Here is a 19932-nt window from a genome sequence, read left to right as displayed (position 1 = left end):
CATGTAGAAGACACACTGTCAAATATGTCAACTTGGAAAGACGACATGTCTCAAAGGGTTTTGGCGATATGAGCTAACGCCATGTGTTGTCCCACACCGTGGGATCTATATGTTTTTATCCTGCCTCCTACCTGCTTTGCCCCCCCACACTCCTGGTTAAAGGACATTATTCGTGTGGTTGGCAGTATGTCGCTCTTCATTTTTAGGACATTCAATGTAACAATATAAATGGTAATTACAACAGATTTGAACGATTACTAACATTAGCCATCTAACTAACATTTTGCTTGGATGTAACTGAGCTGGAGCCACTATGGTCCTCCACCACACTAATGACAACTCCTTCACTTTTTAAGAGCCCTCCACGGCAGAGTGCCTGACGATTTCGGTGTCTCTAGTCGCTCTCCATTTCCACATGCAGCACCCCCCACCCCCTCTCAGTTACACTTAAAATCGCCTACAAGTTCAAGAGGAATGTTGAGCTGTAGATCAGGGAATAAAAGCAAGAAAGCTTGTTCTTAAAATGAAAACCACCCAACAGAATGAATCACCATGTGTGACTGCAGAGGGCGCTGTTGCTCAGTAAAATGCTCATAGTGTTGCTTTAAACTAAACATACCAACTGTATGAATAATAAAGAGACGTTTTGAAACGGCTATAGATACACAACATCGTTGGTTAATGTAATAAATGACAAGTTTATTGTTGCACAAAATGTACAAAATAACAAGCAAATGGACAGCCCCCCCCCACCCACCCCTCAGCGTCCCTCCCCTCCCTCCGGTTCTTTCGCCATAATGAAGCTGAAGTTCTGAAACCTACGACTACGGCAAGTCCGATGGTCCAAGCCAAACGCATGGTAATTCTGAGAGACAACACATACCCAATTTCAGCATCACTGAACAATTAAAAATGAATAAAAACACCTTATTTACACATTTCTGTCAGAACTTTTACAACATGCCATCTATATATTTATACAGAATATGCTTGTGCACATACCCCTGTATAGAAAATATATTATAAGATCAAATGAAATTAGACTAAGGGCTATAGACATCCAAAGTACAGCACTTCATTTTTAATCTCCCTTTGAGTCTTTTTTATTCTCCTTTTTTGATATCCCCACTTATTCAACAACTTCATCGACCTTGTACGAAACAAAAGAACTCTAGTTGTATGCAGATGTTTGTCGTGTTTTTCCTCGAGGACCCGCGCTGACCATGGAGATGCCCGTTGAGAAAAAGCCTCACATATTTACACGGTGAAAACTCGGATATCTCTCCTGAAAGGCATGTGTGCACATTTGTGCACCACCTTCTGATTTGTGTTATTCTATCATTCTAATGATGAGGATCTGTGATTTTTTTCCAGTTTATTTTACAAGACTCCACCCCCCTCTCAACCCCACCTCCTCCATCCTTGGCGTGATGATGTATTTCGAGCGTGAACCAGTCAGCTTTGGCACTGGGTGAAGAAGCACGTGTGCTAGAATGACTTAAATGGATCCTACTCAGATTTGTCCCAGTTTGTGCACTAAGATGAAACCACAGAAAAGCTGAGAGGTCATCTGCTGATATAACAACATGAGTTTCTACGTATTAATGCAAACAGGAGGATGAAGAAACCCTTGGTTTTCCTGCCAAGTGAGATCTAACAAAGCTCAGACTGTGATATCTAAACCACATTAGCACCATGGAGAGAAAGAGAAAGGGTGAACAATGTTCAAGTAAAGCCAGAGGACTCATGAGATGTTTTGTGCCGGAACATGTACAGCGTTAAGGGCGATGGGTTATTGTTGTGCCAAGGGGAAAGAAACGCATGGAGGGATCGATCGGGTGGGCAGAGGGGGTGATGGGTAACGGGGGAACAAAATGCGGTCAAAATGAAAGCGTCCGAAAAACACGTGTGCCTCCTCTCCTTCAGCTGCACCGATGTAGAAAAGAAAGGAAAACAGGTGGAAGCAAATCTCCGGAGTCGTGTCTCCATCATAATGCCTCACTGGGTGGAGATCGGTGCAGCTGAAGGAGGCCGAGCCGTGCTGGCAAATCTGAGCGTGTGAGGGGGGGGCCGTGGGGAAAGTCTGCGGGAACCAGTTTGGGACCAGAGGAGATGGCGTTGTTTTCAAAGTGTGTGCAAAAATACTTGTCAGACTACCGTTGGAACATGAACCCTTTTTTTTTGTACATTATCACTTAACTTCAAGTTCTGACCTTAAATTTTTTTTCCAATATAGCTTCTTCTTTAAACTACCTATTTTTCATCTGCTGCTTGTGTGTTTCACTTGTTTTAATATATATCTATATTTTCTTTTCTGGCTTTTTTTCTCTTTTCTTACTTTACAAAATGAGAGACAGAATGATGGACAGCTGACAATATATATAATTACTTTCCTCTTCCTATTATCATCAGGTTGCTTTGTTCATTGTAAACAAACAGGTTCATCAGCCACTGGTGTTTGTTTCCTCCTCCTCCTCCTCTTCTTCTTCCTCCTTCTCCAAGTGCACACCTTCCCTCTCTTCCTCTCTCTCTCCTCCTCTGCTCATTGCAAGAGGGCCCTGATTTGTTTGGAGGTGCTGTCATCATTTAGATGCCGTGTTGTATACCTGCAGAAGGAGGTGCAAAAGAGAGACAGGGTGAAATCAGGAAGCTTTTTTACAAATCCCAGTTACATTTCTGTCACATTCATACACACCTCAGTGCGTTCAGAAGTCCCTCCACACTGTTGGACGGTTGCTCTTTCAGCACCTTGATGCAGCCCTTCATCTGCAGCGCACAGAGACAACACAGGGAGTTAGAGAAAGGTCAGCAGCCTCAGATCCACCTCACCCCCCACCCCCCCTGCTGCTGCTGCTGCAGCCAAACCCACACTCGGAAACAAGCAATCTACACAACCAATGTAATGTTGAACATGTATCATACAAACTTTATAAGGTTATATGATTCATACCCTCTGTGACTTATGTCTGTGTAAACTTCTACCTTTGTGTGGATGGAGTTGTGAGAAATTTAATCAAAGAGATTTTCAAGGATGTGATAGTTTTCACCCAAGATTATTTGTCTCCAAGATTAGACAAAAACTACTTGATACATTTCCATGAAACTTGGAACATGAAGTATGAGAGAGTTATAAAATGTTGACGCAGATTTACTATGAGACTATTTTGACAACTTCGTCTCAGCCGTGGAACTCTGTCAAAAGATTTCACACGGCAAACTCAGCATCTTCTTTTAAATCTCTCTTCTGACTAAAAATGATTATCACTATTTTTACGGTTGGGACTATTTAAAATAATTTATCTTGTCATGTTGTGGATTTTATTACTTGCCTCTGCTTTAAACTAAATCATTAATTTCCCAGGGATCTTGAAAAGAATCCGGCATATTTAGAGAACTGACGTATACGAGTGTGTGTGATGTGATGCATCACATCACATCATGTGCTTGATTGAATTTAAGGAGACTATTGAGGTTGTCAGGGCAAACTGACTCAATATTTGTTAAACTTGAGAAGGTGAATTTATTTGTGTTTTCCCCTAAAGTAACAACATGTTCAATGATCTTTTTGGATCTCGTTCCACCGGGTTATACCAATGTATCAATAATAATAATGTATATAATGCATCAAACAGCATTTCAGTATAATTTGAAAACCCAAACATCTGCACAGAAGCTAAGCAGACTAAGAAAATCCTTGTGTTGGCTTAGCAGATTCTAAAAGCAGAACAAGGCAGCTCAGCTGACTGTAAAGTCGGATCATCTCGCACCACAGTGTGATGGACTATTGGAAAGAAATTAATTAATGATAAAAACACATTATGAAAGCTTGTGTGCAATTTCATCAAAATTCAAACAAAATCAGTTTATTACCAATTCACGCTTGACTGGGAAATTATGTTTTCAATAATAGTTATATATTAGCTTAAATGTTTAATCATCAGACCCAGAAGTATGTTTAATGAATAGCAAACTTAGTCCTGAGACTTTGTTACCTCCGCCAAGGAGCTCAGGTTTTCATCTGCGTTTGTTTGTTTTCAGAACTACGCAAAAAAGACTAAACAGATTTCCATGAAATTATGTGGAGGGTTGGAACATGACTGTTGAAAGAAACCATACAATTTTGGTCCTGATCCAGGATAGGTTGTCTTAAAAAAAATTTGTTGATTTCTCAAAGAATAATTCATGGATCTTGATGTTAACATCAGGCACAGATATTCATGAGTGGATGCAATTTGATTCAGATCCAAATAAAAATACAAAAAGTCAGGCTTGGCGGAGGGATCGGCTCTCTTTCTGCTCTACTAGTTTAAAGTTGTGTTTATAAGGAGATGTTTAACAGTGTTGGTACAGTTTTCTGAACTCGGTGCATGAACAAGAAACTTGCGATCAGTGATTATTTGTGTTTACTCACATCAATTTTGGAGGTCTTGGCAAAAGCTCCGACAGGGTGAACGTGATCATAGAGGATGATGACACCAACCATCACCCTCATACAGAACAGCATGGTGTCTGTGTTGGTGAACCGACAGCGGTACTCCCTAAGACACACAGTGTGAAGGAGAAATGAGAAACACAATGCAACCAGAGAACAAGCTGAGTAAAAATAGATGCTATTGTTGAAAGCACTTAGTGATGGCCTCGCCAAGCTGCTGCTGACGTGTTCACATGGAGAAATCTAGTGTGAAAGGATTTTCAATTTAGTGTGAAGGACGGAGCCCATCTCTTTATTTAGTGAATCAGTGTTGAATCAGTGTCTGAAACTTGAGAGGGCATCTTTTGTCTTCACTTTGAAAGGACTTGTTAATTACGACTCTTGACCTTTGGAGAAAATGATGTGGAGAAGATGAGATGGATGGAAAGAAAGGATGGTGTGGAAAGTACTTACGGAGTCTCCAGCATGACACGACACACACAGGCCATGGTGCTCAGACAGTCCGTGGTGTCCTCTATGGGCAAAGTCTTATTCTGAAGGTTAGGGAGAAAAAAATAAGGAATTAGCACAAATCAAAAAAGCCTTTCTATCTTTAATGTCCATCCCTTACGTCAGAGCCAGGTTATTACCACTAGGTGGAGACAAAGCCCACCTGCAGAGGTCAGTAACAGCACCAGGACATGAGAGTGACTTTGCTAAAAGGCAATCATGAACAGCATGTCCTCTACATTTTGCATGAGTTCCAAAAGTATTTCTCAAACACTAGAACCATCAGAATGCACTGAGGTGGAAAGCCAGGATCAGACTGCTGCCTCCACACTAAAATACTGTTGTGACAGCATGGGGAAGTAGAAGTTTTCACTCCACGGAATAAGATGACTAAACACTATAATACATGATACATCCATGCTGCTGTCAAAGGTGCAAATAATAATGTAGCATATCTGTTAATAGAAAACTATTTGTACTCGTCAAACTCTCTTGGCATTTGTTCCAGGAAGTCTTTGCACTGACCCGGACTGTGCAAACGGTAAACATGATCAATAATGATATTATATTGCAATATCTTGGGTGTTTTCAACAGCACCAACTCAGCTGGAGTTTTATTTATTAGAACAGATTCAAAACTTATAATATGATTCACTAATGGTGCCATATAACACCCAACGGCAACTGCTTCAACGACTGTAATTGAAGAGAATAAATAATATAGAACCAATTAGAACATCTACACCACAGACAACAGCTTCCTCTCAGGGTATAATGGGAGGCCCCACCCATCTATCCCCAACACATTGTTGTTCAATCATCATTCCAGTTATTAGTGATCAGTCCTCAATTAAGGTTTGATTCCACTACACATTTTGTTTTTACAATGCTGTGCAAATATTTGTTTGATAAACTCCACATTAAATCTGTGAATCTAAATTCTGCCAAATGGTGAAGTATTATCTTTAAGCGGCAGTGGAATGTAACTAAGTACATTTAATAACTACAGAATATAATGTGAGTATTTATATTTTAATGCGCAATAACATACATAATCTAGTTTATGAACCATAATAAGTAAAAAACTCAAAAGTCTGTAAAATGGTTTAAATGAGCTCCACCTTAACCATCTACAGGTGTTAATTTAAACTCAAACACTTGAATGCATCAGTAGTAATAATATTATATATAAACAAATTGTTTAGCATGAATAGGAAGTTTTTCTCATTTAGTACTTCTGCCATTGACACTAATAAGAACACGCATTTTTGCTGATAACAATTAAATACGTAACATTTCCTGTGTTCTGAGTGTTCTACCCTGTGGCACTTTTACTTTGAATTAGGTTTATAATTCTTCTGAATCTTTTTCTGTGACATTATTAAAAGCTTTAGTCAGTTTTAACTTAAAACACCAGCGGGCGTTAGTCTAACTCACCTCTGAGACAAACTTGGTGGTGGCGTTGCTCAGAGTCTTCAGCATTGGCGTCGCCTCGGCGTAGAACAGGGACATCCGATTGGCCATCTCATTGTTTACCTCGTTCTCGGCTTCCAGCTGTGAGCCAATGGAAAAAACGGATATGGATATCAAAACTAATGTTATCCAGCTGGTTAAATACAGAGTGTAATGATGGAGCTAATTTGTGTTACTTGAATGACAAATGAAATATTGACTGTACATGTCTTTGGGTTGTTGGGAGGAACAGAGACACCTTCTCTGGGGTCATGAATGATTAAAGAGAGAAAGTGAAGCCGCTGCTGTGCCTCAACACTTCATCATATGCAACACAAACAGCCTGATGTGTGTTTTCTTCGCGGCCTCACCTGCTGGTTGTTCAGCCTGTTCCTGCTGATGGTCCTCCTGTAGTAGCTGAAGTCATTCTGAATGGCAGGGTTTGTCATCTGTGTGGTGAGAGAAGAGCTGGTTTATGTTTTCACGGATCCATTTAAAGAATCTATTGATTTGACTGTCGATGCAGCGAAGGTCAGACAGAGAGGGCTGTAATTAGAGCAGAGATCGTTCCCCTTCACCTTTAGTTCATCAAAGCTGAGCGTAAAGTGAAGGATCTCAGCAAACTGTTTGGCCAGGGCCTGCTCTCTCTCCAGGTGCTGCATGGGAGCGTAGGGTGGGCTCGTCAGCGCCTCCAGCAGGCTCCGCAGGGCGTTCTCTGCAAACACATCCCGACATTATTATAAAATCCATCTGCACAAGCTGGAATCTGCATGTTCTTCTGTTGCTATACAGGAGTGTCAACTGTAATGTTCTGGCAGCTGTAATTGTCTCTAATATGACCCGGATTAAAAAAAAGTCTCCTCTATGTCAACAGCTGTAAAAAAACAAAATGCAGCCGCAGCAGTGGTGACACTAACAGGAGGATTTTAACTGGAAGAAACCGATGAATTCACTTCACCTCCTCATTAATACCTTTTTTCTTTCTACTCATCACTTTGAAAGCAGAGTGGGATCTGGCTTCAGGCAGAATAATCAACCTTTGGACACCTAATTGAAAACAGGGTTGAGGTTTGGAGTCCAAGCCCTTGTGAGTTAACATTTGAGGTCAGCATGATGATCATTGTAAATGCTATTCTATGTGCAGCCCTTTCTCTCACACATCAATCACACACTGTACAGCTGTCAGGGGCCATCTAGGCTTGAGTGTCTTGCCCAAGGACACTTCGGCGGAATGAAGGAGCCGAGGATCAAACCACTGACTTTCCTGTCACTCTACCTCCTCAGGTATAGCTGCCTGGTTTAGCACTGCTCTCATATAAAACTGTTAAACTAGAAAGATTGAAATGAATGCATTACAACAACAAGCATGAGGTTTAATTAGTAATTTCATGTCTTCTTCCTCCATGTTCAAACCTAGCACCTACATTGCCCACGATGCAAATTGACCACTATCAGTTCAGTTGAAGATATATAATGTAGTCTATAATAATTATGTATCCTCAAACCACAAGCCCTGGCCATGGACTGAGGAGGGAGCTCCAGAGGTCTGATCAGGTCACTTTTGTTTAACTCCACACCCGCAGATTATTTGTCTCGCTTTCAGACTCGTACTGTCTCTGCCAACCTACTTTAGGGATTTCCCTCTGGAGCCACAAAGGCCTTTCTATTTTTAATTCCCAAATATGCAGCATTACCCCCAAACTCCTGTGAACAGACTTTGTATTGAAAAATGGATTGAAGAAAATGTAATTAAATATCTGGATTTTTTTCTTTTGTTTATTTATACATTTTTATTTAGCACCGTACTGTCCTCAGGAGCAAATTGTAGTTTCAGTCATAGTTTAATATTATGGCTTGTGCATGCAGAACTAATGACTCTGCTCAGCCTCATGTTATACTTTGTCTTTAGTGCTAATTAGCAAGTGCTAACACATACAATTAGGAACGTGAACATGGCAAACACTGCTCTTAATAAAAAATGCTAATATTGTCCTTGAGCAGCGAGCATCTTAGCATTTAGGTCAATGCACTGCAGTGACTATAACCAGAACTTCAGAGAGCTACATATATGCAGCTGCTGTACACTCTTACTCTGAAGTTGAGAACTATACTTGCACATTAAAAAAGTAGAGAAGACTTTAATGTGTGAACTCTGAGTCCTGGTATGACTGTGCTGAGCCCAGAGAGTTTGACCTTTTCTAAGGTTCTGCAATGCAGCTGCACTCTTTTTGCCCTCATGACCACAGGCGTTAACAATACATTTCACTCTACGAGACAAACTAAATGAAGTAAATGTTCGTGTTGCTCCATAGAGATCACATCATCCTACAGCCCGAGCTTCCTCGTGACCACTGTATCTGTGACCACACGTATCCCCTGTCACATATGCTACAGCCTTTTTCCTTTGCCTTGTAGCCTCTAGCAAATCAGACACCATCCAGATCTGGGCGTCAGAGGCCGAGTGTAGTATTCATGCCTCAGAAAAACAGTCTCCAGAGGCTCCATCCGTTCCTCGGCATTAAAAATGCATACGGTCCTTCTATAAATACAGCACACAAGTGTTTCATGTGAAGGGCCTGGACTGAAACCCCACTCCCCCTCCTGCTGTTTGCACAGAGGGTACAGTCCCTACACTGAGCACTGATTCCTGAGGCTGACAGTCTGCATCTGTTTGTTTACTGTGCATGTGAACCCTTAACCTCTCATTTGCCCATTTTGGTCAAACACATAAATCAAGAAATTTGGTTAGGAAACTAGAGGGAAAAACAGAAGGGATGATCATGTCAGGCCTTGAAGATTTGGTCCAAGGAGGAGACGTCCACGAGATATCTGTTGAACTGTATCTCATATACATTAGCGCTGGTACATTATCATCAATTATTAGTCAGCCCTCGCTGTGTGGTAAGCTGAGAACACCATGTCCATGAGATCCAAGTGTTATTGGAAGGCAGAGCAGAGGCGGCAGCCCAACTCTATTTCTCTGCACACATTTCTCTCTCTCTATATACTCTATCTGTACCACTGTTTCCGTAGCAACGGCTGCCTGGCTGCTGGGTCAGGATGCTGCAGAGATGGCTGTGAGGACATCATAGTGTGTGCGTTTGTGTGTGGGTGTTAAAGAATGCTTCTGTATGTAAAACCACAGTGGTGGTAGTGGATCTGTATTCATTACAGCTTGTAATGATTAAATACCTGCTTTCATTAGTATGAAATGAACCTTCAGAAGGTTCAGTGGATGTGCGATGCGTTCACTGACTCTTTTACTTGTATATGTTAGTGTTATGTACAGTGCATGTCACACATCTAACATTCCGTAAATGTTAATTACTTGTCAAAACAGTAGATAGTGATTTGAGTGGTGAACCTTTACATCTCATTGCACAACAAATGCCAAATAATATCATTTCATATATGTTTCTGATGCACAATGTGACAAAACCATAGAAAGCTAATATAATACAAAAAAAGCTCCTCACCAAAGAGACATGGATGTTAGTGACTCTCTTTCATTCAATACTTTCACCTTTTAAGCAGTAGCAAGGCACCATATGAAAGCCACAATGAAGGCCTTGCTTCTTTGATCACCGACTGGCTAACGGCTAATAGCCTTTCTAAATTTAGTCCTCGGCTGTATTTGCTTCAAGCTATAATATCAGCTCCTATTGGACGTCCAATATGCCCACCAGAAATTGTGTTACATCACCAGTAATTTCTCTATATGTGTGTGTGAAAGCCATGCTCACCCAGTCGGAGGGAGAACTCGTAGAACCTCTTCAGCTTGGCCACCAGGGGGCAGACTGCGTTCCAGGCCTTCTCCTGCAGAGCAAGGTCACCTGGGTTCTGGATGGCCTGCAGAAACACAGATGTTACTTTGCAAAAGTGTTTTAAAATCTCGCCATCTCTTCTTTCTCCACCTCGCCCCTTCTTAAAGAGCATCTTCACTTTGGTAAAAACATTTTCTCCTCATTCAAGTTTAACGACAATTCTATACTGAGGCAATTTCAGTTGGGGTCTCATAACATCTTCTCATTTACAAGTTTTACAAGGTTATGTTTACCACTGACTTGAAAAATGTCAATATAATATAATAATACAACTTATAATACTACTATTACCAATAATAACAATGATAATATCGTTATATCTCACTTCCTTAAAAGTAGTAAAAGTAACAATGAAATACACGAAATGTGAGACAGAAATCTAAGCGTGACCTCCCAATACAATATTAAATACTAGAATTAGGTAAAGTCAGGAAATGTGGTGCAATAAAATTACGTTTTAAGTTTTGATTTAAAGGCTGCTACAGACTGACTGAATGCTCTAATTACAAAAGCTCTGTTCCAGCAAGGTTTTGACAAAAAGTGCCTGGAACTTTTAGTCCCATGAACTAGGGACAGGAAATTAAAGGTTCCTAGAGACCACAGGTCGCCTGTGTTTCCACAGAGTTCTAAAGACCAGAGGAGATTAGCAAATTTAGCCTGCTGATGTATGAACAACTGACGGCTACAACAAGTTGTTCCACTCATCAGTCATCCAAGTCCATCTATCAAGAAATAAATGTATGTACAGTTACAGGATTTTTCAATTGTTTAGCGCTGCAAGCCCCACCCTGAAGGGTCCTTATCCAAAAGTACCAACTGCAAGATTCCCCCTGAACTTAATTTAGACCTTGGTCCCTGTGGTGGAAACAAAGAGTTCCTGCAAAAGTTCCTATAGTTCCTGGAGGTGAGAACACAGCCACGGTTAAGAGGATAAAACTGCTGTTAAGAAATCATTCCCGAGTCCTCAGGGTTAGGAAGCAAGGAGAGGAAACGTTTCAGCACACTTTGTTAACAAGTTCAGCACTGCAAAGCAATCTGCAGTGATCCTTACTGCAGAGGTAACTAAAATCTGAACATACTATACTGTAAATGGTGGTCAGGATCAGCACAGCAGCTTTCTAATGGACAACATTTCTGTGCCAAGCGTAACAATAGCACTAAAACAACATATTTGATGCAATGTTTGTATGGAAAAAAAAATACTTTCACACATTTCTGTCATTTCCTATATATAGTGCCCACTGCGTGGGGCATGACGTTCGGACAACGTGAATCACACACTAGTGTTATTTTTCTGTGCATTCGCCACTTGAGTGACGCTCTGCACTTATTGACTGCTTGGTGCTCACTTCTCGTATCTCCTGGCCCGCGCCATTGTAGGACTGCAGCTCGGCCAGGATCCCATGAGCCTCCTCCAGCACAGCGCTGACCTGGTTCCACACGGCTGTCTCTGCCTCCGTGGGCTGGGCATCTGGGAGGAAGGACGGGAGGAAAATACAGAGGGAACGAAAGAGGAACAGAGCGGGGAAGAGAGGGAAGTGAAAGTGTGATGTGGAAATGGTGATATTGACGGGAGGGGGTAGAGAGGAGGGAAAGATGGCGGGGAGGGCAGTGATGGCGGAAATGAGAAGGAGGGGAAAAATGCGAGAAGGTGGTTAATGATGAAGGAAGAGGTGAAAAGATAATATCCTAGAGGGCCAGATAAAAACCTGAGATAAGTTATGACTCAGTACATGGCTGCAATAAAAATGAAACAAACCTAGAAGAAATTGCTGCATTTCATACTTTTAGCGGATAATGCAGCTGAACATGTCCAGGTCAAAAATCTGGATGAATGATCTAATTTATCAGTTACATCAAGAGACCTACAAGTCACACTCTGTCACACAGTGAGGTTTGATTACAGCGCGTGATCGCGGAATAAGGACCAGAAGAGGACAAGTTTCACTTTCACTTCAGGTAATCACTTGAAAGAGGATGTGGCCACTAATAGTTTCACATTTGAATGGTTTCAGGTGGTGTAGAAGTGTCTGCACCACTTAAACAATATGTCTAATAATCGTCCCTAATGTCCATTCACCAGAGATTTATTCAGGCCTGGGTGGAAATAATTGTCCCATCAGATTCATGTAATAGTCTTATCCATCTTTTTCTCACTTTCTATTCCCCCCCCTGCTCTACTATGAATGAATGGAGACATGTTTTTTTTTGCCCTTGAGCTTTAAATTGTGAGAAATGTTAAAACAAACAAGCAGCAGGGAGGACAACCGCTGGGCATACTCGCTCTTTCTCTGTTTCGCACGTAGACACTGAGCAGTATGTGTACTGTAAACTCAGTGTATTTGGTCGTGGGACACCTTCCAGTCACAGCTCTGCGTTGTTTGCCCATGTGGTGCGTTGCATTCTTATGCAGGAGGGACTAAGTGTGAAAAGGAGACAATTTATGATGTGTCAGAATCATCGCTGTCCTTCTCTTTCTTTTCTTTTCGAACAACACTCACCCACCTCGATGTGTGAGTGGGAGTGTTCCCATGGAGTTCTCGGCATGCGGTGTAGTGGTTCCCATGGTACCACGTGAAGAGGTAGTAATCATGGAATATTTGCTAACCCACCTGCAATAATAGGCACAGCAGGCATTACTATTACTGTTAGTAGTAATGGCTTCTCACTAATGTGCCCGTGCATTATTCTGGTTAACAAGGAGTAGATGGCTACCTGTTTTGTTTGATGGATGATAATTAATGGACGCTGTGGTACATTTATTTTTAAAGAAATGCTCATATCAGCATGTTATAAATTATGCTGTTTTAAACAAAAAAGGTTGCTTTCTTGTCAAGGTTTTATCTGATCTCTGAATAAAAGCATTTAGGCAGATGACACAGCATGAAGACTGAAGAACTTGTGCCAGACAGGTTTTACAGGGGTTTAGGTGCTCCATTATTTCTTGGCTGTGTGCAGAGACCCCTCACAGTTTGTCTCATATGTTAAAGACATGCAGCCATTTTTAAAATGTTGTTCACGTTCAATAAACTAGGTAAAACGTGATTATTTGAAAGATTGGGGTGGATTTTAAAACCTTTGGACAGAGCCATGCAAGACGCACTGGTCTCAGCTGAAATCTGATTGGTCCCTGAAGTGCCCCTGTCCTGTCAGAAGTCTTTATTTTCAAAAACGAACTATTCACTTACTAACAATAATAGCAATGAATATGACCATTTGTAAAGACTTTTTATTATTTTCTTAGCATTTTTGAAGTTCAAAATGTGCTTGAACAGGAAACATTCTTTCAAATGATGTGTGGCTTTGATTCAAAGCTCTAGAGCTAACAGTAAACAAGGAATGACCGAAGTTTGCACCTTACTGAATCAGGAATTGTGCATGAATGTTGGAAATATAATTGGCCCCTTTACATAAATTGTGGCACCTATACCCCTGATTTAGAGAAATCCTATCCTCCACTGTCAGGACACTGATCCCTCACAGGGTTTAAACATGATATAAGGGTTCTACCATTCACCCACAAATAGCTACATGAGAACTCAGCGTGGTGGTTGAACCAAACTTTGAGCTGTGTGACAGAGGTGACAGTGTGACATGTGTCTCTGGGCTGAGAGGGAGAGCTTACAGATGGTTCGACACCGGGCAGGGAGGGACTGAAGGAGGAGGGGTGGGGGCCGAGTCTGACACATTGCTTTTGAACACATGTGAAAATCCCAGGCATAATAAATGAGGGCGAAATTCAATCAATTTGACAGCTGATGTCTGTTGCCAGGAGTAAGCCCTCCCTCTCTGTACCGTACCCTGGAGTCAGTGAAAGGTGGCGGAGGAGGCCAGCTGTTAAAGAGGGAAAGTGCTTGAGAAGGGGAAGAACATATCGGGATAAAATGCAAAATATCTCCCTCTTAACATCTAATTTAGTCGTCTCAGAATCAGTCTTGAAATCTTCATTGGGAGTTTTGCTAAAAGTCTAGTAGCAGAACTCTGTTTATGCCAATCAGCAAATATTAGCATGCTAACCCAATTAATGAATAGGGGGAACATGGTCAACCACAGACTGTATATAGATATGGGTGACATGACCCAGAAGTGAAGCCAAAGCGTCCCAATCGCCACCTAAGGGCTGGCCGCGGTATTGGTAATCATAAACCCTGCCTTCTCCATGTTAGCAGATGGGACGTGGACCAAAACAAAAAGTCAATTGACATGTAAAATATGGTTTCTGTCCTTTTAGGTAGTTCTTGTTTGTCAAAGTGTTAATTTTTGGAGTAAGTTTGTTTTTTTGGTCAAGTGCGTGTATATCGGCGTGACATCACTTCCGCTGTGTCATCCCCGATCAGACTTCAAATTGCGCTCATCTTCTTGTCAGTGGGTGGAAGTGGAGACACGTCATCCATCTTTGTATACAGTCTTAAATTTTAGGAAAACATTAGCATTTTAGCCCTTTCATAACAAGCATGATTGCATGCTGACATTAGCATTAAGCCCAAAGGAATGCTGTGTGCTGGGCCATAGTTGAGTTTTATAGAGTTGCTAGTGTAGCTCTTGTTAGTAAAATATCTAACCTGTTGCTTAAAGGGCAGAAGATTTCAATACTGTTGAATGACCGGTTAACATGGACACACGGCAAAGATCAGAGTTCTCTGGGAAATGAGAAGTGGGGGAAATAGAGGTGGTTTTTATTCACCAACCTCTCAATCTTTCTCTCTTTCTTTCACACACATTATTTAGTGCTGCACTCGCACACACATTCTCACAGACACATTGGGTCACACAACATAGGATGAGGAGTTGAGGAGGTTGTGGGATGACGAAGGACTTTTTGTTGGCCATAGTCATCCCTGAGCAACAGAAACCCACAGAGAACTGGCATTCACTGTTTATTTTCCCCCAGCTTTTGTAGCTCAGGAGACGAGATCCAAGCATTAACGTTGTCGTTTTGCCACAGCGTCAACAGCCATTGTGCGTCTGTCTGATTCAAATAAGATGTGTCTCGTGTGAATAAGACCCTTCAGGAAGAAGCTGAAAGTCTTTCGAATGCGAGTCTCTGGAGCATGAATCACAACACAAAGACGAGGGCGAGGAGGAGAAGGGAAAAGCGTAGAAAAGCATGTAATGATGGCACAATGGTTGGCTAAGATTGATGGAATGAGAAGGGAGGAAAAAAAAGGCAAAAGCAACACAGAGAAAGGGATAACTCAAAAAAATAAGAAGCGGATGGTCTCACGTTCAAAGTCAAGGAAAACTATTGGGCCATGCTCAAGTTCGGCGCAAGCCAGCACTTTCAGGAGGTTTCCCATGAGCCCCCTGGAACAGAGAGAGGGGAGAAGTCTGTGGGTGATGAGGGGACAGGTGTCGGGGGGGTTGTGCGCACGTGGGTGTATGTGTGTGAGTGTGTGAGCTGAGTGTGTGTGTGTGGTGTTGGTGGTGAAGGTGTCATGGTGGTGCCTGGATGAGAGGGGGAGTTGCTGGAAAGGCATTGAAGTATGTCCTGGGTGAAGAATGGCCACATGAACACAGAGCCTCTGTAATCCCACTCTTACAGTATTGATTATTAGATTTAAACTGAATAGGTCCTGATGGGTTTGCATTAATGCGAATAGTCCTCAAGTTTAAAGATCAGAATGTGACTGTGTAATCAAAATCTTATTTTCAAATGTATAGTCAAATAAATACTAGAAATTATTAACTGATTTCTAAATTTAAATCATTAAATTATACCTTTTTCTTGAGAACTGAATGAAATCTTCAAAGATAAAAAAAAAGGGATTCAATAAAAATATTGATAATATAAATTCAAATTCTACTTCAAAAAAACATATAAAAGCATTTTGACAAATTTAGTTTAAAGAAATTGTAAACCCTGAACATTATTCATCATTTTCTGGGAGAAATGTTACATTATATTATTTCCAACATCTAATATTATAGATAATGTTACTGCATCCTTTAGACAGAGCGGTAATTTTATCATTTGAAATTTAAACCAAAACAGCATTAAAATACCTTTATTTAAACTTTTAAATAAAGTGCTTGATTGAATTTGAGTAACCCAACTGTGTGAAGGTAATAACCCTCACAGGATTCCGTGATAGGGGAATCTTAAAACACTGTATTTTTATTGTAAGTTTCACTATAGGGAGATGGTGGATAACACAGAAACATATTTAATATCGTAAATAACTTCACTACTAATCTATAAAGGAAACAAAGCCTGACACATTACTGGCAGATTATATATCAATCTGTTCTACCTTTCCTTATATATTGACATTATTTAAGGAAAAGGCCTGGTTTTGATTCATACTGATGCTTGTTTAGAAAAAACTCACTTCATTTACGCACCATTTTGTTTGAACCAACACACCCTATATATTTCTATTATATCACAGGTTATTAGATAGAGTACCTTTTTAAGAGAGAGTGGGACTAGAGAGCGACTGATAACGACAAACCACACCCACAACAGCACTTCATCAGCTCACACCCGACCCCCACCAGGCGACCTCCCAATGAACACCTCTGCTCCACACACATGCACACATGGTCTCACATGTCAGGCACACGGACACGTGCACACAACCAGGTGCTCACTTACTTTCAAAGTCCAGGAAAAAATGTGGACAGTTCTCTAAATCCTTGCCAAGGACCTTAATGAGGTTCCCCATGGCTGGCGACCTGGACAGGAGGGAAACAACAAAATGCATACAGTACGCAGAACCTGGCAACCTGCATGAAAACACACGACATGCACACGGAGAACACAGCAGGTTGTGATGGTTTCAGTTTTCACTTGTCTAATTATCCCTCTCCCCCTGTCCTCCTCCATCTGTCTGTCCAGAGCAAAGTTGGACGTTCCACTCATGAATGACACTGATCACAGTTTGCATCCAATACGCGGCGTATGCTGTATTCAATTAGAGGGGAGCCTGAATCCAGTAGTGAATCATTTAGCGCACTCATTGGGAGTCACTAGTCCTGGGCAATGGATTTAATCCATTTATTTTACTATAGTAACCTAATAAGAGCCTGCTATGTACCGGCTACTCTGGCCTAATGCTCCTCATGCACAGCAGTCTATAGATACTTTATGACAAGCTCTTTATGCTTCATACCCAAAGGCCAGATGCCAGCACTTTATGAAACTAATGATACAAGCTTCATTAGATTATACTGCAGACGAGCAGGGTGTACAGGTCTGTGTGCTCGCATGTTTGTTTAGAGCAGAAGACAAAACAACGTACTGTATGCCAGTGCTTCCTGGTTTGAATCTTCCCAGTCCTGGCTGGACCAATCAGAGCTAACACAGGTTATGGACACAATTATTGTTCAAATTAGATGAAGGTAAGCGCACAAGATCTGGATTTGATCCAATACCTTGGCAGTAATATCAATACTCTATTGATACAAATATGCTGATTTTAAACACAGTTTCTCTGCTTAAAATAGTAAGCATCTCTTTTATTATATATTGTCTACTTACTTAACTACAAGCATGTTGTATACAACACTAAATTAATCATGTTATTGTGAATTATTGGCGCATTTGAATATTCCCAAAACCTGACTTGGTATCAGCAGTATTGATACTGACCTATAGTTCCAACCCAACCTTTATTTGAATGTTCTAATCTGTCTTGAAGATCTTTAGTTTTGTGTTTGAGTGTAAATATTATACAGATTCAATAAAGATTTGCAACATGCTGACACATAAGCAATACTGGAATAATATGATGTTTACATGATCTGTTTGTGTGTGTTGGACAAAACACACGAGTGGAATCCAATATTCATAAATGACCCTGGCGTTTAAAAGCCTTCCTCCTAAATCATCCTGCGCCCGACCCCCTTCACAGTCATAGAGCTGCTTCAGTCTCAGAACGTACGCAGCTGCTGAGTTTCACTTCCTCCAGCCGTACCCTCGGTGTGTATGTGCAATGTAAGCACGCACAACAGGCCTCTCAGTTTCTCACTGCGAGTGCAATTTATGGCCCGTATTAGCATGTTTACGAGAAGGGGGGAAAAAGCCAGGTCTTTTCAATATTACTCAGCAAGAACGGGTGTTGCAATGCAGCACTGAGGTTCAGATAAAGAAGGGATGGAGTTACGCGCCCCGGCCGCTGAGACAGCTGGCTGACGCTCTGCATCCACGGGGGCTGCTTCCCTTTCAAAACGTTAGTGTATCTACAGTATTATGTGTCTGCTCCGTCTACAAATGGTGTCAGGTGGCAGAGGAAGAGAGCTGTATGCTGAGTCACTGCTGTGACCTATGAGCATCAGTCCGAGGGTGTAAAACACACCCCGACTTTCAGACCACCTGCTCCACCGCACACTGAACCGGGGCCGTGAATATATGAATATCGCATGAATATCCTCAGCCTGACAAGGTGAAAACAAAGGCAAAGTCAAGGTTAGATTCATATCAGAGCCTTTTAGGAAGCAATGAAATCTTTACTCTGACACAGATGTGTGTTAGCGGCAGCCACACAATGGCCACGCACACCTCTACACACACACACACGCTCGCACATTGAATCTGGAGCAGCATGTGGTCCGTCCAGAGAGCAGAGCTCGGCTGATGGTTGCCAGGTTACTGTTGGCCTGGTGATATCGTCTCCGCAGAAGATGTGGGGGGAGAAAAAAAAGCATCCAGCTTGCTCACACAGAGCATCAATCTTTACAACTTGAGCAAAAATCTGTTTTTAACAACACGCAGCCAGGGAGGAAACCAGCGAGCAGCCTCTCACACTTCTCTCTCTTCTTACCCCTTTTTTTGGCTACGAGTGCTTCACCTCTTCCTTGTTCACACAGTTCCTCTCTTCCTCCTCCTGTCCTCGTCTTTGGTGTCCTGCTTTGTGAAGCTGCAGCTGCGAGTAAATCCCAGGTTAGCCCGGCTCTGAGTGTTATCTGGAGTGCCTCTCCTCTGCCACTTTCTGCTTTATTACAGACTGATGTAAACTTCTGTTCTCTTGCTTTTTCACCCACTGTCCACCGGCGTGTATCTCTGTCCACTTCACACTTCTCTTTTTCAGTCATCTATTTAAAGGCCTGTGGTTTTCTGTCTTCGCTCTGTGTGCAAGAAGCAGCACAGAGGGGATAAACCCCTACTGGGTGAGATTGTTAGTATAAAGGAAGCACAATATGATGTCTTCATTTCATTTAAATTTCTCTATCATTTCAATCTGGATGCAAAGCGTGACAACACCGCTCTCTTTTATTTGCTTCCGACGTCAGAGCTGGTTCCTCAAATATATTCCCTGCAGCTCTCCTCTGCCTCACTTCTCTATTTCACCACTCAGCAGCACTCTCCCGGCTCCTCTGGCCGTGTCTTGTCACAGCACATTTCTGTCATGGTGCCGTTCAGTCCCACTGGTGGCCCACCTCTAAGTGGCTGAACGGAAATAGTGACCGAGCGGCGCAATCACACCTTTTGCTTTTTAAACTTGTAGATCAAGTCCAAAATCGACATTACAGAATGTTTGGTCATCAGGACCTGGAACTCTGTGAATTAGGAAGTGCGTTTTGGTGGCCACTGGTTACAGATTCTGTTACACGCAAACACACCATGTTTGCAGTCAGCCAGCGGGAAAGTGGAGCAAAGTGCTTCCCTTATGCAACTGTGCAGCACACAGCTCTCATCTGTAGTCCGGCAAGAGAAACCAAAGCGAAGGCCTCCTCGAGTCTTAATAAAGACGCGGCTTCGCTCCCACATGGCGACTTGAGGCCAGTCTGGCCTCC

General features: G+C 41.8%; 1 protein-coding gene across 1 annotated transcript; it reads right to left on the bottom strand.

Moving 5' to 3' along the window:
- Nucleotides 1–778: 778 nt before the first annotated feature.
- Nucleotides 779–19299, bottom strand: fam49al (family with sequence similarity 49 member A, like). Its single transcript, XM_061092825.1, has 11 exons — nt 18960–19299; nt 16793–16872; nt 11547–11668; nt 10117–10222; nt 6952–7088; nt 6745–6822; nt 6359–6475; nt 4886–4965; nt 4412–4538; nt 2696–2766; nt 779–2606 (listed from the first exon to the last, which is right to left on the bottom strand). Exons 2-11 carry the CDS (start codon nt 16860–16862, stop codon nt 2543–2545), a joined length of 972 nt encoding a protein of 323 aa, XP_060948808.1. The 5' UTR covers nt 16863–16872; nt 18960–19299; the 3' UTR covers nt 779–2542.
- Between the last annotated feature and the right edge of the window lie 633 nt (nt 19300–19932).

This window comes from Limanda limanda, chromosome 19 (genome assembly GCF_963576545.1).
Source record: "Limanda limanda chromosome 19, fLimLim1.1, whole genome shotgun sequence".
Lineage (NCBI taxonomy): Eukaryota > Metazoa > Chordata > Actinopteri > Pleuronectiformes > Pleuronectidae > Limanda > Limanda limanda.
This window is presented reverse-complemented; position numbering and strand designations above follow the sequence as displayed.